At 45.6% G+C, this 19,297-nt stretch overlaps 2 protein-coding genes across 2 annotated transcripts in view; one reads left to right on the top strand and one right to left on the bottom strand.

The window, feature by feature from the left end:
- The window catches only part of ARHGAP6 (Rho GTPase activating protein 6), a 318,428-nt gene extending 311,779 nt beyond the window's left edge, over positions 1–6,649 (bottom strand). Inside the window, exon 1 of the mRNA XM_086880096.1 lies at positions 6,076–6,649. Within this exon, the coding sequence (XP_086736222.1) occupies positions 6,076–6,579 (504 nt within the window). The 5' untranslated portion in view covers positions 6,580–6,649. The remainder of the gene's footprint in view (positions 1–6,075) is intronic.
- A 5,168-nt stretch (positions 6,650–11,817) lies between these two features.
- On the top strand, positions 11,818–16,547 carry LOC111922776 (uncharacterized). Its single transcript, XM_023918319.2, has 3 exons — positions 11,818–12,939; positions 15,370–15,417; positions 15,504–16,547. Exons 1-2 carry the CDS (start codon positions 11,830–11,832, stop codon positions 15,376–15,378), a joined length of 1,119 nt encoding a protein of 372 aa, XP_023774087.2. The 5' UTR covers positions 11,818–11,829; the 3' UTR covers positions 15,379–15,417; positions 15,504–16,547.
- The last annotated feature ends 2,750 nt before the right edge of the window (positions 16,548–19,297 follow it).

Here is a 19,297-nt window from a genome sequence, read left to right as displayed (position 1 = left end):
ATACTGTAAGTCAGAAGGTCTTTTCTTTGAGAGGCTACAGAAGAGATGAAGTGGGAAGATCCAGAAATGACAGTTCTGGTTTCATAACTGGGGATGCTGATGCAAGCTGTTCCCATAGCCAGGACTGTGAGCATGATGACCCAGGGATGACAGCTTTAGGGTGTGAAACTGATGCTTGGTTTTATGAGCCAGAGACACACTACCTAACCTACTTAGGTCCGAAAACACAAACATGTGGTACCCAACATCTGGTTCCAGTACAACAATGTGGCGAGCATCAGGCACTGGAAGCTCATCAAATCCTTCAAAAACACTCTCAACTCTCCCAGGGATTTAATAATTCTTAGCTGACAACTGGAGTGGAAAAAACATGTAACTTGAAATAGCCAGTCTGTCCACAACTAGGGAAAACTGAAATTCAACCAGAAAACCTCCACATACATTTCCATTGACATGTATTATTGTTACAGAATAAGAATAGATAAAAAATAAGAGAAATTATTTTGAACAAGCACAGCTTAAAAAATTGTACACAATAAATGACACAAAAGTTTTAAAGTGTGGTGATGAAAGTAAATTCCTAGGACTGAATGGTAACTAAAGGCTTTGCTTCCTTCCTGATACTCTGGTTTGATTAGTAGCCACCAGCCAAAAGGAAGGCACACATTTGAGTACTCTGTTGAAGTCTGAAAGCTCATTACCTTCCAAAATTGTCCAAAGAGTTGCAATGTCAGATGAAGTCTGAACCTTGCCCTGAACCTCCTTATTGCTTCCCTTCCAGTTTCCACACATTGAATGGAATATTTGGCCTCTTCTCCTACGATTCAGACACCTGGTTCAGTTAGCAACCAGTGGAACCCAGGTTGTACCAAAGTTACGTTTTAAAATCTTAACTTAATTCCAGTGATGCTTATGCTCTCAAATACTGTGCCATATAGCCAGAGAATCAAATATGAGCAGTGTTATATCATGTTTAAGGAGACTAAGACAGGATTGCCATTATAGTTTTGATTTTTAGTACCTTTTATACATTAAGATTTCAACTCTACAACTCTAACACTGATACGCTGAAGTTACTACTCTGCCATCATGACTGTTCAGCCCTACTTGCTCAGAACTCCCTGCTGGTTTCAATTATGATATTTACATCTGGAAGGAAAAAAAAATAAATGCCCAAACATCTTTAATACCTGTACACCCTTAATACTTATACAGCTAGAACACTGCAAAAGAGACTTCTGAAATGTTCTTCACCTGCAATCTGTCACAGCTGCAGTTCTTGTCACCCAATAGAGTCTGCACAATTAAATGTGCTTCAACTCCACCATGAAGTCAAGACAGTTGTCTGGGTTGTTAATATTTTAGAGGTTACTCAAAATTAATTTTCAGTCTCATTTCTATTATTTTTCACAAGTTTTTTTTCCCATTACTTAAACAACGCACACTTGAAAAATTCTGTCTGTCCTAGCCATCAACCCCCATATTTTCATCCAGTGTCTTCAGACGTAATTTAGCTGAGAATAGGAAGAGTCCATTTGCCAAAATCGGAAATACTGAATATATTTAGTTTCTTTCAATTGCATTCCTGTCATGAGAGACCCACAACATTCCTGCCCACCAGATTTTGTAATTATAGAACTCTTACAGCATTGAATGGAACGGACTCAGGCTGAGACTAATCTGTGTGTCCAGTGGTTTGGAATGTCATAGGAAAGAAAGTAAAGCAGAACAGCTCACTGGTAAATACCAGCACATGCAGATTTTACTTTAAAAAAAATAAAAAATCTTCCAAAGTACAGTTCTCACACATATGATTAAAGAGCCCACACAACAGAAAAAATGCAAGTTATCCATTTAAACATGCTAGACCCCCATTTTTCTTCCAGGATAGTTATCAGAGCTCTGCAAGGGAATATGCTCCAACATGTCTTCTATCCATACAGCAAAATCTCTGGGTTAGGTATCAAGGTGCTTAAGGGTAACAGACACTGTGCTCACAGTTGATGTCCACCTGAACCTCCACTGACACAGCTTGAGGCAGTTTCTCTTGTCCTGTTACTGGCTGCCTGAGAGAACCCCCACTTGCTACAAGGAAAGAGAGAATCTACACTGCCTTCCCAATGAATTTAAACTCTTAAGGTATGAAGCCAGCGAATTTACCAAAGCTGACCTCCCAAGACACCTGTCAGCTGAGACCTGTGCTGTGAACATTCACTGCTTCTCATGGTCATGCTATAAAATAATTCAGTTAAACTAATGTTGTTCTGGTAGTGCAGATTAGCTTCTCCAACGTCCTTGCAGCTCATCACAACTTGGCCAGCCAGCAGCACAGGAGACACCTGGACAGCTCCTGGTTTCTTCCCCCAAAACCTGATGAGGAACCAGGGCAAGCTTCCCTTCCATGACATGGAAAACTCCTCCTGTAGTGCTCAACAAAAAGCTGGGCAAGCAAATGGATTGCAGTGTAAGTCAGGAGGAGGAGGATGAGGAGATGAAGAAGGGCTGAGTTATCCACCCACAGCAGCCCAATTTCATTGAGAAGCAAACTGCAAATTAAAGATGCTGCTCCCTGCCTCCCAGGGGCCAGGTATGCAGGTGGGAAGGCTGTGGATGTTATGGTACCATTACTTTAAAATCAACGCTCCCCCAAAAAAAGCATATTAGTTGGAGATGGTAATGTTTCATTAGTTAGCAACACACAGACTATGACAGCAAAATAATCAGGCCATTTAAGTTTGAGTGTGTAGATTTGGTTTCTCATAACAAATAGATTATTTGGATACATTCCCATGATTTGCCATGTTTTTTACCCACTTGCTGTGGCTTTCCATTACCATCTTTAAGACAGAAAAATAAGCGGAAGAACTAACACAACTGGAGACTTCACACATATCTATTAATCTTGAGCTATTCTGGATGCATCAAATGTATTTCAGTCAGTCAGTCAGTGTAAATCCTGGCATCCTTAACTTGTACAAGTTTACTCATGTATGTTAGCATAAATGTATGACAAATTTTGGCAGAATCAAGGCATTAAGGTATTTCTAGATATTTCTACCATCTTTTCCATGATATTTAGCTTACTTAGAAACTCACTTGAGCATATGAAACACTTCATGAAAACATAATAGGCTTAATTTTGCAAGTGAAAGTGAATTTTATTTAAGAAAAATGTCATAAAATGACAGCTGAGATCAGATGGGAACTGAGGATGAATGTTTTTTATCCCTTATTTAAAATCCCCTTTGGCTTTGTCCTGCTGAAACCACTAGATATGTTGTTGCTGATTTCCACAGACACAGGAAGAGTTTTTTTTATTTAAGCAGTTTATATGCATAAGCAGAAAATAGAAAGGTGAAAGAATGCTTTTCAGAGAAGTAAAGTTCTGCCTAAGATAATCTTAGTAGTTGTAAAAATGTTCTTGTGAAGAAAACAACATATCAATAAAGCTGCAAACCCCACCTTCAACATGTCCCTGGGGATGCCACCACACCAACCCAGCTTGGGACAGGTGCAGGAGGTGCTGCCCAGAAGTTATAATTTTGAAGGGGTCCTTAAGAGGAAACTTCCATGGCATTTTTACTTCTCTTTGCTCCTTTAAAGATTAAGGTAGCAGGGGTGAAAATAGTTCCCACATACACCTCCTAGTGCATAATCCTGTTGCTTCCACAGTGGCTCTAGAGCAGTATTTCCTAAAAAGGGCAATTATACTGAAGGTGTTGGAATAAAGGTAAAGAAAACTGATTTTGCAATGAACATTTATTTGATTCCCAACTAAGAGGATGGGAATTTTTAAGTACGACAACCAAAACTTTCAATGTTCATTTTCATTAGGCAGTCCTCTGTTCGGTTGTCTTTTATAGCTGAGTAAAATCATTATTGTGATGTATTTTATTTCCCTAGTTGAATAGAAATGGAACTACAGATTTGCTATTGAGAATACAATAATTTGAATAATGGGACCTTTTAAAGTTATAATATTATAAACAGTTACTTCCTTTTCACCCAATAAAATGTGGGTTTTTTCACCTCCTCAAGCACACTTGCATTGCTGCAGCCACGATGAGGCTGCAGACACAAAAGAAAATACTTTGCTTCCAAAAAAATTAACCTTTTCAAATAAACACTAAATAGGAAGCAAACAACTAAATCTTTTACTAATAATGCTATTTTATAATGAGACCAGACTGAATGACCATTAGGATGCATCCCTAAAATAAGAGGAGGAATAAGATCACAATTGCACAACTGCAAAATATGTGCCGTTTCCTTTAAAATATAGATTAATGTAATTTGTACGTATCTTTGCTGAACTTCTAAGTTCATATTTATATAATGTCTTGAAAATAGAAACTCTGAAACTAGGGAGTATCAGGTTAAATGACGACTGACATAAAATACTACCAATTCACAATGATAGCACTGACCCACTGACCCACTACAGGATCACAGGACCCTGCTACTGGCTTCACCGCCTCACCACCATGACATCCCTGCCAAAAAAAAGGGTTGACTATTTAAAAATGCTAGACTCACACCAAATTAAGAAAGAACCCAGTAATCTGCAATATGCAGTCTGAAGATGCACTGTGCTGTGTGTTTTGACGACACATAGATCTGAAAAAAAATGCCCCAAATGTCCACCACCTTTGCATAGATTCAGTGAAAAAAAGGAGAACCTGCTTAGTTTTACATGTCAGAAATCATGGTGTGAGGCTTGGACTCAGTCAGGAAACTCTGCACAGAAAACCTTATGGTTTTTATACTTCCTGAGAGACCTTATAAAATCTGGATAGGACGTATAAAAGGGATAAGCAGCAAATTTATCCTTAATTAGTGTGATCACATATTATCTCACTTTGATGTCATGATTTTTTTACTAGCTTAAAATTCAAGCATCAAGATGAAATATTGCTAAGAGTAACTCCTGATTTCAAGATTTCATAATAATCCATTTTTTTAAGCTGCTAAAATTCTTCACTACCTCTTTCAACATTAGCCAGCATCATGCCCAAAGTTGGACCCACATGTTGACACTCCATCACAATTGGTAGGCGTTAACAACTTTTATACTCAAAGCAAACAGGGAGATATGGGAGCTCAGGGTAAGATGCAGCCTTTGCCCATGAAATGTGCATTTGGTAATCTTGTGCTATCATGGTGCGTAGTTTGGCTTTGCATCTGATATTTGACCTGTGTAAGGTAATCATTTTACAACCATTTTACAAGGACTTCCCACTGCAACAATGGGAACATTTTATTGATGCATCTAATTATTACTAATTATGGTAAGTTCACCTGCAATGGAAATGAAAATGCTGCTTTCTGATCCCAGTTCTCCAGAAGGCACTACTAAACATTAAGTGGGAAACCCCATCACCATGAACAGGATGGAGAATTTCTTAAAACACAAAAGTTTATTTTTCTTCTGCTACAAAGGGCTCAGCATAACCGGCTCAAAGAGCAATTGCTACCAGGAAACAATGCCACATTTCTTGAGAACATTCATCCACACGGTATGGTATCATCGACGATATCCAAGTTAAATTAATAAATATTTGCATTGCGAAGTTGGATTTGTCTTAGAATACAATTGCTCCTCATGTGGCTCCGACACATATGCATTGTCAAATAAATCACAGTTCACTGGGTGTGCACATTAAAAATAATTTGTCTATTTTATTAGAAGCCATCACATACTTCACTTTAAAACGTGTGAAACTGGGAGGGGAAGGTTTTACAGGCCTGGAACAACTACACATGGTACAGCCGAGGGAACCTCAAATATCCGACCCTCCAGCGCCGCGGATGCCAGCTCCCGGCACCAGGGCTTCGACGGCCCCGCCGCACGGGGCGGACACGCGGGGTCTCGCCGAGCCGCGCAGCCACCACCGGGCGGGCGGTGGCGAACGACGGGGACAGGGACAGGGACAGGGACAGGGACAGGGACAGGGACAGGGACAGGGACGGGGACGGGGACGGGGACGGGGACGGGGACGGGGACGGGGACAGGGACGGGGGCGAAGGCGAGGGCGGCGCAGCGGGTGCCCGTCCCCCGGGGGCGGGCGTGCCTACCTCGGATTTCCACACGACGTAGGCGGCGGGGCGAGGCTCGGGCGACGAGGGCTGTCCCTTCCTCTGCTGCAGCCAGCGGCGGGGCGAGGAGAAGATGCTGTTGGCGGGGCTGGCGGTGCCGCTCAGCGCCAGGGCCGAGGGGGTGCGCGCCAGGAAGGGCAGCTCGCAGCCGGGGCTCCGCTTCCCGCGGAGGCTCTCCTCGTCGAAGAGAGCGCTGCCCGGCGGCGACCGCTCCAGCGGGGTGCTGGGGGTGGAGAAGGAGGCGCCGTGGGGCTGCGGGGCGCCCCGAGGGCCGCGGCGCTCCCCCGGGGGGCTGCCGGCGGCCCGCGCCCGCGGCGCCCGCCCCGCGCCCTCGCCGTCCTCCCGGCCGCCGCCGATGATGGCGGGGTCGAGGCTGCGCGTCTGGCGGAGCCTCCGCTTGGAGAGGCTCTTGGCGGGAGGAGCGGCGGCGGCGGCCGGGGAGGAGCAGGAGAAGACGCTGCTCAGCAGGCTCTGCGCCGACATCGCGGCGGGCGCTGCCCCGGGCACGGCGGGGCGGCCGGGGGTCCCGCCTGGGCTCTCGCTGCCTCTGCCTCCAGAGGCGCGGAGCGGCTCTCGGGGCGTCTCCCGCGGCCGGGCTCAGCCCCCGGCAGCGCGGCCCGACGGCGGCACCGCGGGGCTCATGGCGGCGTCCGGCGCTGGGGCTGCTCCGGGGCTGCCGCCGGCGCGGTCACTTTGCTGGGAGGGAGAGGGAGGGAGAAAAAAAAAAAAGAAGTTACGAGAGAAAAGGGGAGGGAAAACGGCAGCAGCGGAGCTTTTATCTGGGCTCGCCGCAGGCTGCCAGAGTCACTCCCCCCTCGGCCGCGATGCGCGGGGGAGTCGCGGGCCGCCCCACACGCGGGCCGCCCCACACGCACACCGCCCCACACGCACAGCGCCCCACACGCACAGCGCCCCACACGCGGGCCGCCCCACACGCACACCGCCCCACACGCACACCGCCCCACACGCACAGCGCCCCACACGCACACCGCCCCACACGCACACCGCCCCACACGCACACCGCCCCACACGCACACCGCCCGTCGGGTCCCGCGGTGGCGGGCCCGCCTGCCTCCCTGCCTCCCGCACGGGGCGGGAAGAGCCGCGCCCGCTGTGGCTGCACCTCGCTGCGGCCGCGGGACGCCCACGTCGGGGCGCGGGGGAGGCAGCCCCGCCGGGCTGGGACGGTGCAGCTGCGTTTCGCGGAGGGATCGAGCAGCTGTTTTCCGGGAAGATCGTTCCCGAGGTGCGGCAATGCCTCGGTCTGACCCTTCTGAGCCCCGCGCCGCGTCCCACTCCGGCCCCGGCTGCTGCTTGTTCGCCCCGGCTGTGTCGGACAGAGATGATGTCTCCAGGAAAAACTCACAGCAATAAACAAGATACAGCACACGGGATAGAGTCTTCAACGGAGCTCGACTTGCAGCTGTATTCTGGCCCACGTCTCTTACACATCCTCTGAAACATACTTCGAGGGCACATGGACGTGAGCCCCACGGGCAGCGTGGGTGACCGAGACTGTAACTCTTCTGCCGAGTACTTCACGGCCACAGCAAGAGAAGGGAGTGGGACCAGTGGAGCTAAGCCTCCTCAGGACAAGTAACTGAACATATTTATCTTCCGTTGAGACTTTCTCTGTTCCCACTCCAAGCATAGGTGAGGAAACATTTAGCAGAGGGACAGAAGAAACTTGAGAAAAACAAAATTGTAAAGAATACACAGAGAGGGACAATACCATGCAGCCCCATGAAGGCAACCAGCTCTTTCCTCACCTGGAGTGAAAGAAGCAGCCCCTCAGCTGCAGAATCTGACTTCTGCCTCTTCTCCCAGCGGGGAATATTGAGTCCTTCTCCCCTCACTGGGGTAGTTCAGCAGCGATGCTTGTCAGGTTCTTTCTGGATCCCCAACACCATCTTTTTCTTGGTGTTTATTAAGTAACCTTTATCTTCATGGGTGGGTTTGGGTTTGTTGCTATTGTGTCAATGAACACTACATTTTTTGAGTTGGAAAGCAAAACACTCAATACCAAATCCTGTTTTTCTTCCTGACCTACTCTAATTTGTGGCAGTAAGTGGAAGATGCCCAAGGACAACTCCTGTGCAAGTGGCAAACCTCTCCAGTCTCAGATGAACTCACAGTTAGACTGCTGATTCCATGGGGCCTAAGCACTCTTCTTTTGACTTGGAAACCCACCAGCTCCACAAACCTTCCAGTCTCCCCAAAACCATTGCAGGCAGCTCTTAGAAAATTTCTCTAGAAAAAGACTGGGTTTTTTGGGGAGGGAGGGGGAAAGAAAATTAAAAAAAAAAAGTGCTTCAGCATGACACAAGGGTTATTTTCTCCTCATGCTGCATTTTCTCCTCAAACCCTAGTGCAGGGTTGTGTTGTTCTCTCTGGGGTCCTGGAGACAATGCAGGTAAATGCTCCACAGCAGCACTTTCTGGTTTCATCAGTACAGTAGACAGTTCTCTCTTCTGTGGCTTTGTTTAAGGTTCATAAAGATCAACAGTACACAAGTACACCCACTTTCAAAGGGAAGTGTTCTTGGTTTTAGGTAATGTTTGCAAACGGGATTTTTTTTTCTTTTGTCTGCAAAGTAGCTTTCTCCTCTTATTTTAATAAACTGTCCTATTGCCTAATTCCATGTTCCTCCACAGCTAAGGTTGCAGCTGTTTCTGTTTAAAGCTTCATTTCATTTTTCCTCCTCATTAATGCCTTCAATAAGGTCTCATGCTTGAGACTAAAAAGAAGGTCTGAAGCATAAAATAAAATCTGCATTTGTTTCTGCAATTCTATGCCCATTCTAGCAATTTGGTTGAGAGACACATCTGCAATACAACTATACATACATGTGGCTCCAAGTATTTGCTTTTTTTGTCCTCTACAAACATATCATGGGAACATAAAGGGACAGGAAGACATGAGGAAAAAGCAGAGAGGGGAATTCAGAGCTGTAAGGAACTCATCACATGAGGAGGCAAGAGGACAGTCACATTTGCCTCCAAAATTCACCAGAAACAGTTCCCACCACTCTGAGGTGCACTGCCCACTTTGAAGGGCTGATACTCTTGGGCACAGCTGATTGCCAGCAGGCAAACCTCCAAGTTTACAATTCAGATCCTTACACACTGCACACACAGCCTGTGAAAGGAGACTGAAACAGTCAGATAAGTGCATAGTTAGGAGCATACGTCAGCTTATGAATAGCAACACTAAATGGAGGCAAAGCATTCTTATTTCCACCTGCCTCAGCCCAGGTATTACTTACTGCCCAGCTGGTTTTCTTCATGAAAGTCCTCATGAAAAATCATACTTTTTATGGGACAGAGACCTGGAGGATGAGAGCTGGAATTCAAAGAGCAAATGCAGCATATGTATAGAGATGTTTCATTTAGACAACTTCACTACTGGTCTTAGTTTCTGTCTGCATCTTTCAGGGGAAACAGAAATAAAAGCACATATTGATTATCTTTGAAGTTTCTATCCTTTATTACTATGAACTGCATTATTGTGAGACCTGGCAGCACCACCCTGAAATAGGCTTGGGCTCTAGTGGGCATGGTACAAGCACAGGACAAAAACACAGTCCTAATTCCCAAATTTTAAGGATAACTTACAGCCACCAGATACTGGTTGGGCAGTCATATCTGCGAGATAATACTAGCTGATCTGATGTTGCTAGCCCTTCTTTTCTGAGGCAAAACACTGGAACAGGCTGCCCAAGGAAGTGGTGGAGTCACTGTCCTTGGAGGTATATAAAAATCTGTAGAAGTGGCACAACATGATTTCATTATTCTGCTTATGCCTTCATTGGCTTGACCTTTGCTAACAGTCTCCCAGGCTTCATGCCTCAAGGTGAGAAAACCTGTAAATAGGGGAAAAGGACCAAGTCCTGGATCTTTTCTTGAGGAGTCATAGCCCATCCAAGTCTCAGGAGCCAGCGTGGATGAATCTCAGGGTGCTCAAAGAGATGGACGATGTCACTGAAAGTCCACTTTTTATGTTTGAAAGGCCATCAAAATTTGGAGAAGTACCTAATGGCTTGGAAAAGGCTAAAACTTGCGCCTTGTCTTCAAAAAGAGTAAGGACTACCAAGGCTGCTGCAGGCTGGTCGCTTCACTTCAGGAAAATCACAAAAGCAAGTTCTCTTGGAAGCCATTTCTGGGCACATAGAGGAGAAAAAGGTGACTGGATTAACCAAGGGTACACATCAGTACTGGAAGAGGTTGTGAAATCTATATCACTTACGGTTTTCAAGATCTAACTGAAGAAAGAACTAAACAATCTTGTCTTAGTTTAGTTTTTGCCCTTCTGTGACAAGAAGGTTGGACTTCAGACCTCTCGAGGTTCCCTCCAACTTGAATCACTTTCTGGTTCTGAACAAAAACTAGTTTTGAATCAAAGTCAAGAAAACCTTAACCTTCAGAAAATTTTCAGAGACTTTGTGTAAATGCCTATCACCTGACTTAATAACAAGTGTGTCACATGGGTAAGTTTTAGAGAAAATATGATCTTTCTATTATTTTAATAATGTCTGGTTTTATTAATGCCCCATTAAACTGAAATTTTCAGTTTAAGAAGATCCTGTCACTTGTTTTGGTTGAATTTTAGAACAATAACTTTTTATCAAAATGAGGGTGTATTCATCTCAAAAATTAAATAAAGCCTATTTTGTTAGGACTTCTGAAAAATCTCTGAAAATAAGGATGTTTTGGAAAATAGTAACTTTTTGTTACTCTAATTATTTCTTTAGAATTGATTAAGCATTAAAAAATAAAAAACCACAAAGCTACTCTTTAACCTTACTTTCTTCTTACAGAAGATTTCCTGACTTTGTCATTCCTGGGATATGATTTTTTTGGACAAAAAAGACTTTTATCTAAAATGCATCTCGTCCAGTCATTCTGTGAAAATTAAAGAACCGCTATTATTTTTACAGAGCTTTTGTCTTTATTGCAGTGGAATTGATTTATAGACATTTAAGTACAGCACTCAAGGCTGCTTCTCCAGAAGAGAGAGGGCTACAGAAGTGTTTGTGGTAGCTGCTGAGGAGTGGGGTGCACGAGTCCACACAAGGAGCCAGCACCCAGCTTTGGCTCCAGTGGGGTTCAACCATCACCCAGCTGGTGACCTACTCAGGGCTTAGCTAGGAAAGCTGAATCTGTGTGACAGCATGCAAAACAAAACAAAACAAAACAATTAAATTAAACTTAAAAAACACAAAGAAACAAAAAAATCCACAAAAAAACCAACAAAAAAAAATCTGTAAAGAGAAAATGAAGCTTATTTATACTAGAAGGGAGAAGTGATGTAATACCATTACTCCTCAAAACGTTTGCTGTGGTGAAGCAATAATAATGGCATCGCGGTGCCTACTACATATCCTGACAGAAGTAATATATTCAGCGTGGAAACACATTGTATCGTATATATAACTAAACACGGTGTTCGTATTTGTATATGTGTGTACATACGTATAAACATGTGTACGTCCAGATATACACATAAAGAGAGATCACGCATATATATACACACCGGTACCGGGGGTTACTTTTTGAGGGAGGGAGAGCGAGACTATTTAGGATGCCCACCGGGCGTTCCAGCGGCACAGAGCCATGGAACGTCCCGGGCACCGCGGAGCGGCGGGGGCGGCTCCGGGGGCGGGGATCCGGGCTCTGGCCCCGCCCCGCGCGGCCCCGCCCCCCGCCGCGCGCGCCGCCCGCAGCCGCCGTGCCGATGCCACGTGGGAGGCGGCGGAGCCGCCGCCGCCGCCGGGCCGGAGTCGCGGCCCCGCTGACGCTGGGGACGGCGCTCGCCGGTCGCCGCGAGGAGGGGAGGTCGCGGAGCCCCCGGGACCGCACCGGAATCGCCGAGACCCGATGGGTGCTCGGCGCGGTGGCGCCCGGCTCGCGGCTCGGCCTCCCGGGCCTAGAGGCGCTGGCGGCGGCGGCCGGGCCTAGAGGCGGCTCCCCGCCCTGGGCGGCGCCCTCGCTGCTGCAGGTGCCGGCGGCGGCCCAGCCGGCCCCGCGGCGGGACGGCAGCGACCTGCCCGCCGGCGCGCCCGCCGCCCTGGCCGTGCTGCGCCTTCAGCCCGGCGCCGAGGGCTCGGCGCGGGCGGCGGCGGCCGGGGCCGCGCCGCGCCTGCGGACCGTCTACGTGAACCCGCGCTGGCTGGAGCGCCAGGCCGCGCTGGGGGCGGCGGCGGCGGCCGCCAGCCCCTGCGCCGAGGCGGCAGCGGCGAGCGGCGCGGCCGGGGCCCCGGCTCCGGCTCCGGCTCCGGCTCCGGCCCCGGCCCCGGCCCCGGCTCCGGCTCCGGCGGCGGCGGCGGCGGGGCAGGGCGAGGCCGAGGCGGCGGCTACCCCTTACGTGGGGCTGCGGCGGCCGCTGGGCTACAAGCTGGCCAAGGCCACCAAGGAGCGGATCTGGCGGGGGGAGTTCATTGACCTCTTTTCCTTGCTCCACACAGAGCTGGCCCCCGAGCACGGCCCGCGCCCGGGGGACACGCTGGACCAGTGGGTCTCGGCCTTCCTGGTGTACGCCAGCGTGCTGTGCGAGAAGCACCCGGCGCGCTGCGGAGCCATGTTCAAGTACCTGGACACCATCCGCAAGCTGCACGCCACCTACGGGGGCACGTCCTGGATGAACTACGATGAGGACTTTCGGCGGCGGGCGGCCAAGAACCCTTCTCTGCCCTGGGGGGACGTCGACTTGGACCTGTGGATGAAGTGGATGGCGCCCCTCAAGTCGCTTGTCCCCAGGCGCCCGCGTGCTGAGAGCGACACACAGGCCTCGCCGGCCCAGCCGCCGCCGCCGGGCCAGAGCCCCAAGCAGGAGGAGAAAAGCCAGGTGTGATGGGCCGATGGCCGCGTGTTTCTCTGCTCCGCTGGCTGGGCATGGTGCTTCCTCGGACGGGAAGAGGAGAAAGGGGGTGCCCTGGTCTTGGTCGGCAGCTCTCTTCTCGTGGCACTGACCCTTTGCTCGTGCTGACCATAGGGACATGCTGTCATGGGTGCCCAGCTGGCCACCGTGAGAGGTGTGCACGTGGATGGATGCTCTGAGCAAATGTTTGAGCATTTATTGCTCCGGCCACCAGAAAATAGGAACCCCGCTAATTCCTTCTTCTGGTATAGTTTTGCATTTTCCTGAAGACTTTAGAAGAAAGATGTTGTGTGGTTTTGTTGTTTTCCTCTGAGTTGTCTTAAAAAAATCAACTTTCTCAGCAATACAGTTACCTGTATGTAAGGCAAAGAGTACAGACTCTCCTGTTACTATGGGAGCATATGGGCAGTTGCAGGCAGTGTGGGATGGCAAAAAATTGATACGAATAAAGATCAACTTCAATGAGAATGGCCACAGTGTGCAAATTCGCCGTGATTTGAAGATTAAGCCTGTTTTGGGGCTCACTAGATTTAATTCACAAGTTAAGCCTGTTTTGTGGGAAAACATGAGTGTGATTAGGAGAAGTAGGGAGGATCTTGTGAACTTGTTTTGCTTTCAGTATAGGCAGCACTATAGGAATTGGTACAGCCTGTGGTGGGTGCAGCAGGCCTCCCTTTCTCCTGCCTGAGGCATGACACAGCTCCACAGCTACAAAGGGCTTGCCTGTCTGTATGAGGGGTTGTGCTGCTTCTCTTACACTGGTGACTGCAGTCTGCCAAATCCTCAGCGCAGAAAATGCTGAATGCAGAATTTCATGCCAGCTGAATGAGATTTTGTTATATTGGCTGTTTGTTTCTAACCAATTTTTATTTTTTTTTACAACTATAGAAAGAACCTTTACCTTCCATAAGAATTCCCAATTTATCAGATGCTGTGCTTCCCTGGGATTACCCACATAGAGGGGCTAAGTTCTTTTGCTCATGTTAGCCTGGTCCCTTTTCAAGGCATCTGAAAGTGCTTGGTGTGTCACACCAGGTCTTGCCTTTGGTACCTATCAAAAGTAACTTCTGTAGGCCAACCTGTGACAAAGAAAGGGAGCAAACACCACACAGTAAGAGAGATAAACCTGGGCCTGTTGGCCTTGCACCTTCTGTGGTTGATGCTCTGTGTTCTGCAACTCTTTCTGATATGTCTGTTTACATTTTTCCATTTTCAAGGTAAACGGCTTAGTTCTTGTTTTTCTGCTGATCTTATGTGAGTACCAGATGGGCAATGGCTTATAGCTTTCATGTCATCTGAGATGGGGACCTTCAGCTTGTCATGTTAACCACTCTTGTAACTTCTCCCACAGCAGCTGGTCTGTCAGTGCTGAGCTTTGCTCGGTTGTCTGCTGAGGCACCAGGGGACTCGATCCCCTTTGATTTAATGGAAATTTCCTAGTTGATTTTTATCAGTGGCTTTGCTGTATTTTTTTTTCCCCAGAAAGTGTATAAAGAAAAAAATAAACATGTTTAACTGTTACAAAATACCAAAAGTTTAATGTTTGTGAAATGAGTAGTGCTTTAGGAGCATAATGAAAAAGTAAAACTTGAGCAATTAATTGTGTTTTCAGCCACCTTTCTGTTATTAAGCGGTTTTTAATTGGTAGCATATAGTCTCTTATAGCTGTTTATACATGTCTTTAAATGAAATGATGGTTTGACCAGCTGTCAGATGTAGCTCAGGCCTAGGCTAAAGCATGAGTTTATCATTGCCAAGGTTGCAGCAAGGAAATATTTTCTTGGAGGTGACCTTTGTGTTTCCCCATATCTCCCCAACTCCTTGCAGGCTCTGTTTATGTTGTGTAAAACTACTGCAGCAAAATAAGATGTAATGTCACACATGGGCAAAAGAAATGGAGAATTAAAGTGGGAGAGAAGAGCCTTTTATGGGCTTAAGACTTTGGACAGAACCTAAGCTTTTCCACATTCATGCTGTCAAGAGGAAGAGAAGGTGTTTTACAAAAATCTTTTTTCTCAGATTGTTGGTTTGGACTGATTTTGTTTCTGTAGTTTTGAGGGATAGAGTTAGGCAGCCTGAGTGGATTTCATTCCCCTTTTTAGTCCAAGACTCCTTGAATTTCAGCATCGTTTAGTTTAGTCCATCATTAGTTTCTGTAATTCTGCTTTTCCACAAATGGTTAAACATTAGAAATGAAGTATACAAAGTGTTGTGTCTGAAGATAGCTGTCCTTTGTAAGGCAGTGGTGAAGAGCTTTAACTTTCTACATGGAAAGACAAAGTGAGAAACCATAGTTTTAGTTTGAGCATGATAATTGGCGCGTGTGTAGAATAGCTGAGATTCCTGCAAATTTATGTCTCTATGTATAACTTCAGACAATTCTCTTTTTTTCCCCAGACTCCATGAAAACAGAGGACCAGTTGGGATGGAAGTCAGACTAAGTGGGTGAGTTTATTTATAAAACTGAATAACTTTGGATCTTAAATATTTGCAGATTTGTTAAATACAGAATTTCTTATTGGTGCCAACAGCCTGACTCCGTTGGTGTTTAAGTGGAGCTCTGGTATTCTAGTGCATTCTTTTACCTCTGCTTCTGTTGCGTTGCAAGCTGTGCTAGAGAAGACGTAGGAAATTCATTTTACCCAATCAGCAATTGTAACAATGGACTACAAACCTGCAGAGCAAGCCAGTTTGCTGGAAAACAGGAATTCCTGCAGCGCAGCACTTGTCACAGACTATCCAAAGAGGGCAAAGATTCAGGAAGGTGAATAAATTGAACACTGGTTGAATGAGGTCAGGAACACTCTCCTGGAGGAGAATCCTGCCCTAAAATACTACTTTGAAAGTAAAAGCCAATTTAATGCACAGATTAAACTTTCTCATTTGACCAAACTTGTGTGCAATCCTGGATCTTTGCAGATTACAACCGGACACTTCAAAACCCTATGTATTATATTTGTTTAAAAAAAATAAATCATAATTTGTCTTGTTACAGCTGTTACTTTTGCCATTTCACTGGGAGTATCTGCAACATAAATGTGTATTTGACTCAAAAAAGTATATCATACACTCGGGATAATAACTCAGGTTGTCAACAGAATTATTCTGTGAGGCTCAGTGTCCTCTCTCCATTGTTCTGCATTAACCATTGCTGTCATTGCTGGATAGCCCAATAGTGCATTACAAAATTCTTCGTCAGTTATAATGATTTACCTAAGTTATAATTCTGTTTTTATCCTGGTAGAATACTTAAAATCCTGACCATCAGACTAGACCTTTCTCGTCTGGTGTTCATGAAAATCTTTTTCACTGATTCATGGTTTTCATTCTGCATCTCAGTATTTTGTTTTCTTCTCCTTTTTCATCACATACTAAGGGGTATGGTCAAGGTAATAATATGATCCAGTAATGCGCATGATGGTAAGGGTTTGCCTTTAGTTGTTTCAGGAAAAAGCTGCCATTATCTCCTCTCCCTTTCTCAATATTTCCAATAATATGCATAACATAAAGTGTTTGTAAATTGATATCAAACTGTTTGTGACTTCACCTAAATAAATTTTTATATTTAAATGCTATTCTTAATCTTATCGGGTTTTTTCCTCCCTTGTTCTTGTATTGCTACTTCTATTTTGTATTTACTTTTTTTCTATCATCTGACTTTTTACACAATTTACAACTGAATTTTAACTAACAAGTGAAAATAAATCAGCCTTTGGAATTTTCTTCCAATATTTTGTATAAAGACTTCATAATGTAGCTGTAATTGTTGTAGCTTATTCATCTGCCAGTTTTTGACACAGTGATAAAACAAATCAGGCCCTGAAAATGAAATAGCTTCAGTACTAAAATACCCATATCTTAATGGCCTCCAAACTGAAACTGATCTAGTGAATGCTGCGATTCCTGCACTTGGTACAGTAGAATATAGAGTACTTTTACGCGTGTTACAAAAATACTTATTGTTTTCAAGAAGGGGCTTAAGCTCAATCATCAGATCACTCATGCCATTTTTCTCTTGCCCTCCTGTTTTAAGAAATCAGAAGTTGGTTACTCACTGGGCTGTGCTGTGTTTGTTACCATCATTGCTACATGAACCACATGGCTGCTGCATCACTGCAGGCATCTCTGCCTGAGCAAGTGCTGTAATAGCGGCAGGATTTGGGGAGAGGTCTGGGAAGAGGTGGATGTGGAGTGAGGAAGGGTGAGCAAAAACTGGTCTCATCTGTTTCCCTGATAAATTGTACAACTGTTGAGTCTTAACCTAGAGACTCAGAGCAGCAAAGCAGCAACAGTTTTGGTTTTTGCATCCTCTTTGGGAGCAGCATGGCCAGCTGGAGTCTAAAACACTTCCTAATGTTCTTTGCTGGGTCCTTCTGCCAAGAATGTTTTGGGTTTGTTTGTTACTCTCTCCAGCTTTCATACAGTCTGGTGCCCTTCCTGGCACTCTGTCACCTCCTAGTCTCTTGGTTGCTACTGTTTCTGGGTTAGACCACCCTGTTTTCCATGTCTGCTGTAGAGAATTGCCAGAGCTCTACCTTGCTCTCCAGTGTCAGTGGCTGCTTTAAAGTTGCTGCCTGCTTTCATAATGAAATTATGTTTCATTTTATTGGCTGCAATGTTTTGGAAACATGTGGGACCTCCTCCCTTTGCTGTTTTTCTTCCTCACTCTCTTTGAGCCACCCTGCAATTTCACTGTGGTACTTGTGCATCTTTGCTTTAGGGTTTACTGTTGCATGTGTGCTTTGCCTCTCAGTGCTGTGTGCTCTAAACCCACCACACTGTGCTGTAAGATTCTGCAGGAAATTTCCTTCTACACTAGTTTCTTATGAAAATGTTGGACTTCAAGGGGTTTTTTCAAATTTCAGCAGTTGAGTTACTGCATGGGTTTGCCTCTGTCCTTGACACTGGGGATAACTATAGCTACGTGCTGTGTGAGATTGGAGCACACACTTGGAGAGAGGCTTGGGGCTGAACCATGATCCTGTTACTCTTGGGGTAACTGATCTGCAGTGGAAAACAGCAATACACAGAAGTTATTTTTCTATAACTACTGTTTCTCTGTGCTATTTCATAGTGTGGGGGGATGTTTTTGGTGTAGTTGCACTTTCTTATGCTTTGCTCAAAAGATTTTGGGCATTTGTACAAAGGTACAAGGCAGAGCTTTTCACTAAGACTGATGGAATTTCCAGTTAGGAATATTTATCAAGTGTGTGAGACTTGATTTGTTTGGGAGGATGGGCAAGTTATGTAAAAACAGTTTTCTCTCAGTTAAGTAGAATTAAGGAGAATACTTTTGAGGAGTAATTTCAAATAAGTTTATTTTTGGGGATATCTAGCAGGATAGCTTTTTTCTCCCACAGGTATGCTTTTTCATGTGCTGGATTGATATGCATTGTTATTGCAAAGAACAAATCAAAACTAGTGCAGTGTGATTCTGACAGCACAAAACAAGCTGCAACATAGGGATAAGACTAAGATAAAAATACGTAATTCTGTAAGTAAGCTGATGTGCTGGGGGCATTCAAAGTTGAGCTGTTGCAGAAGTAGTCAAATAAATGGGATTTCTAACTTCCACCTGTGTACAGCAGTTCAGTTTGAGGTATTCCAAGCATCTGAAACGACAAGGCTGTTACTATTCTTCTGGCCTTATTAGTACATGGATGTGTCTTTAAAGATCAGAATGTTTTGCATATGAGGTAGCCAGTTGCATCTGCAGTTGAGCAAAATTACTTCCAGTCTCTAATGAGATCTTCTCAGTTACTCAGTGTGACTTCCAATTTAAGCCTCAAACATTGCTTTCCCATCTTCTGCTGTCTCGAATCATCTTACCAACTTGGTTATCTTCTTTATAAAAATCTGGTGAGTACAGCAGACGTGTTCTGAGGGCAGTGTCTGATCAGCCAGTCTGTATGTATGGAGCCTTTTGCCCATTTGCATGGGCAAACATGCATGAAGGAAGTCAGAGCGTGTCTAAGTGTGGCTGGGTGGAAAACACACAGGAGGCTCCTCCGCTAGCTGCAAGGTTTGTGTGGTTTTGAGAAGACAGTGACATTGGCAGCATTTTTTTCTGGTAAAATCAAACCCAAAAGCCACAGAGACTGTTGTAACCATTGAGGGAAGTGATGTGACTCAGTTCTAACAGCCTTGGTGGTGGTGGAAATGTTGCCTAGTGAAGTTACCAAACTTCTTTTCAGGTCATAGGCTTAATAGGGACTGCAACAATTGATAGTGTCTGTGGGAGTGGTTTTGGTAACTCTTCCCATGGAGAGATTACATCTCTGAAAACTTAGCTGGAGAAACTATAAAGATCTTATTTTCCCCTCTT

Source organism: Cyanistes caeruleus, chromosome 3 (assembly GCF_971803275.1).
Source record: "Cyanistes caeruleus chromosome 3, bCyaCae1.hap1.1, whole genome shotgun sequence".
Classification (NCBI taxonomy): Eukaryota; Metazoa; Chordata; class Aves; order Passeriformes; family Paridae; genus Cyanistes; species Cyanistes caeruleus.
Note: the sequence above shows the minus strand (reverse complement) of the source record. Positions and strands in the feature narration are given on the sequence as shown.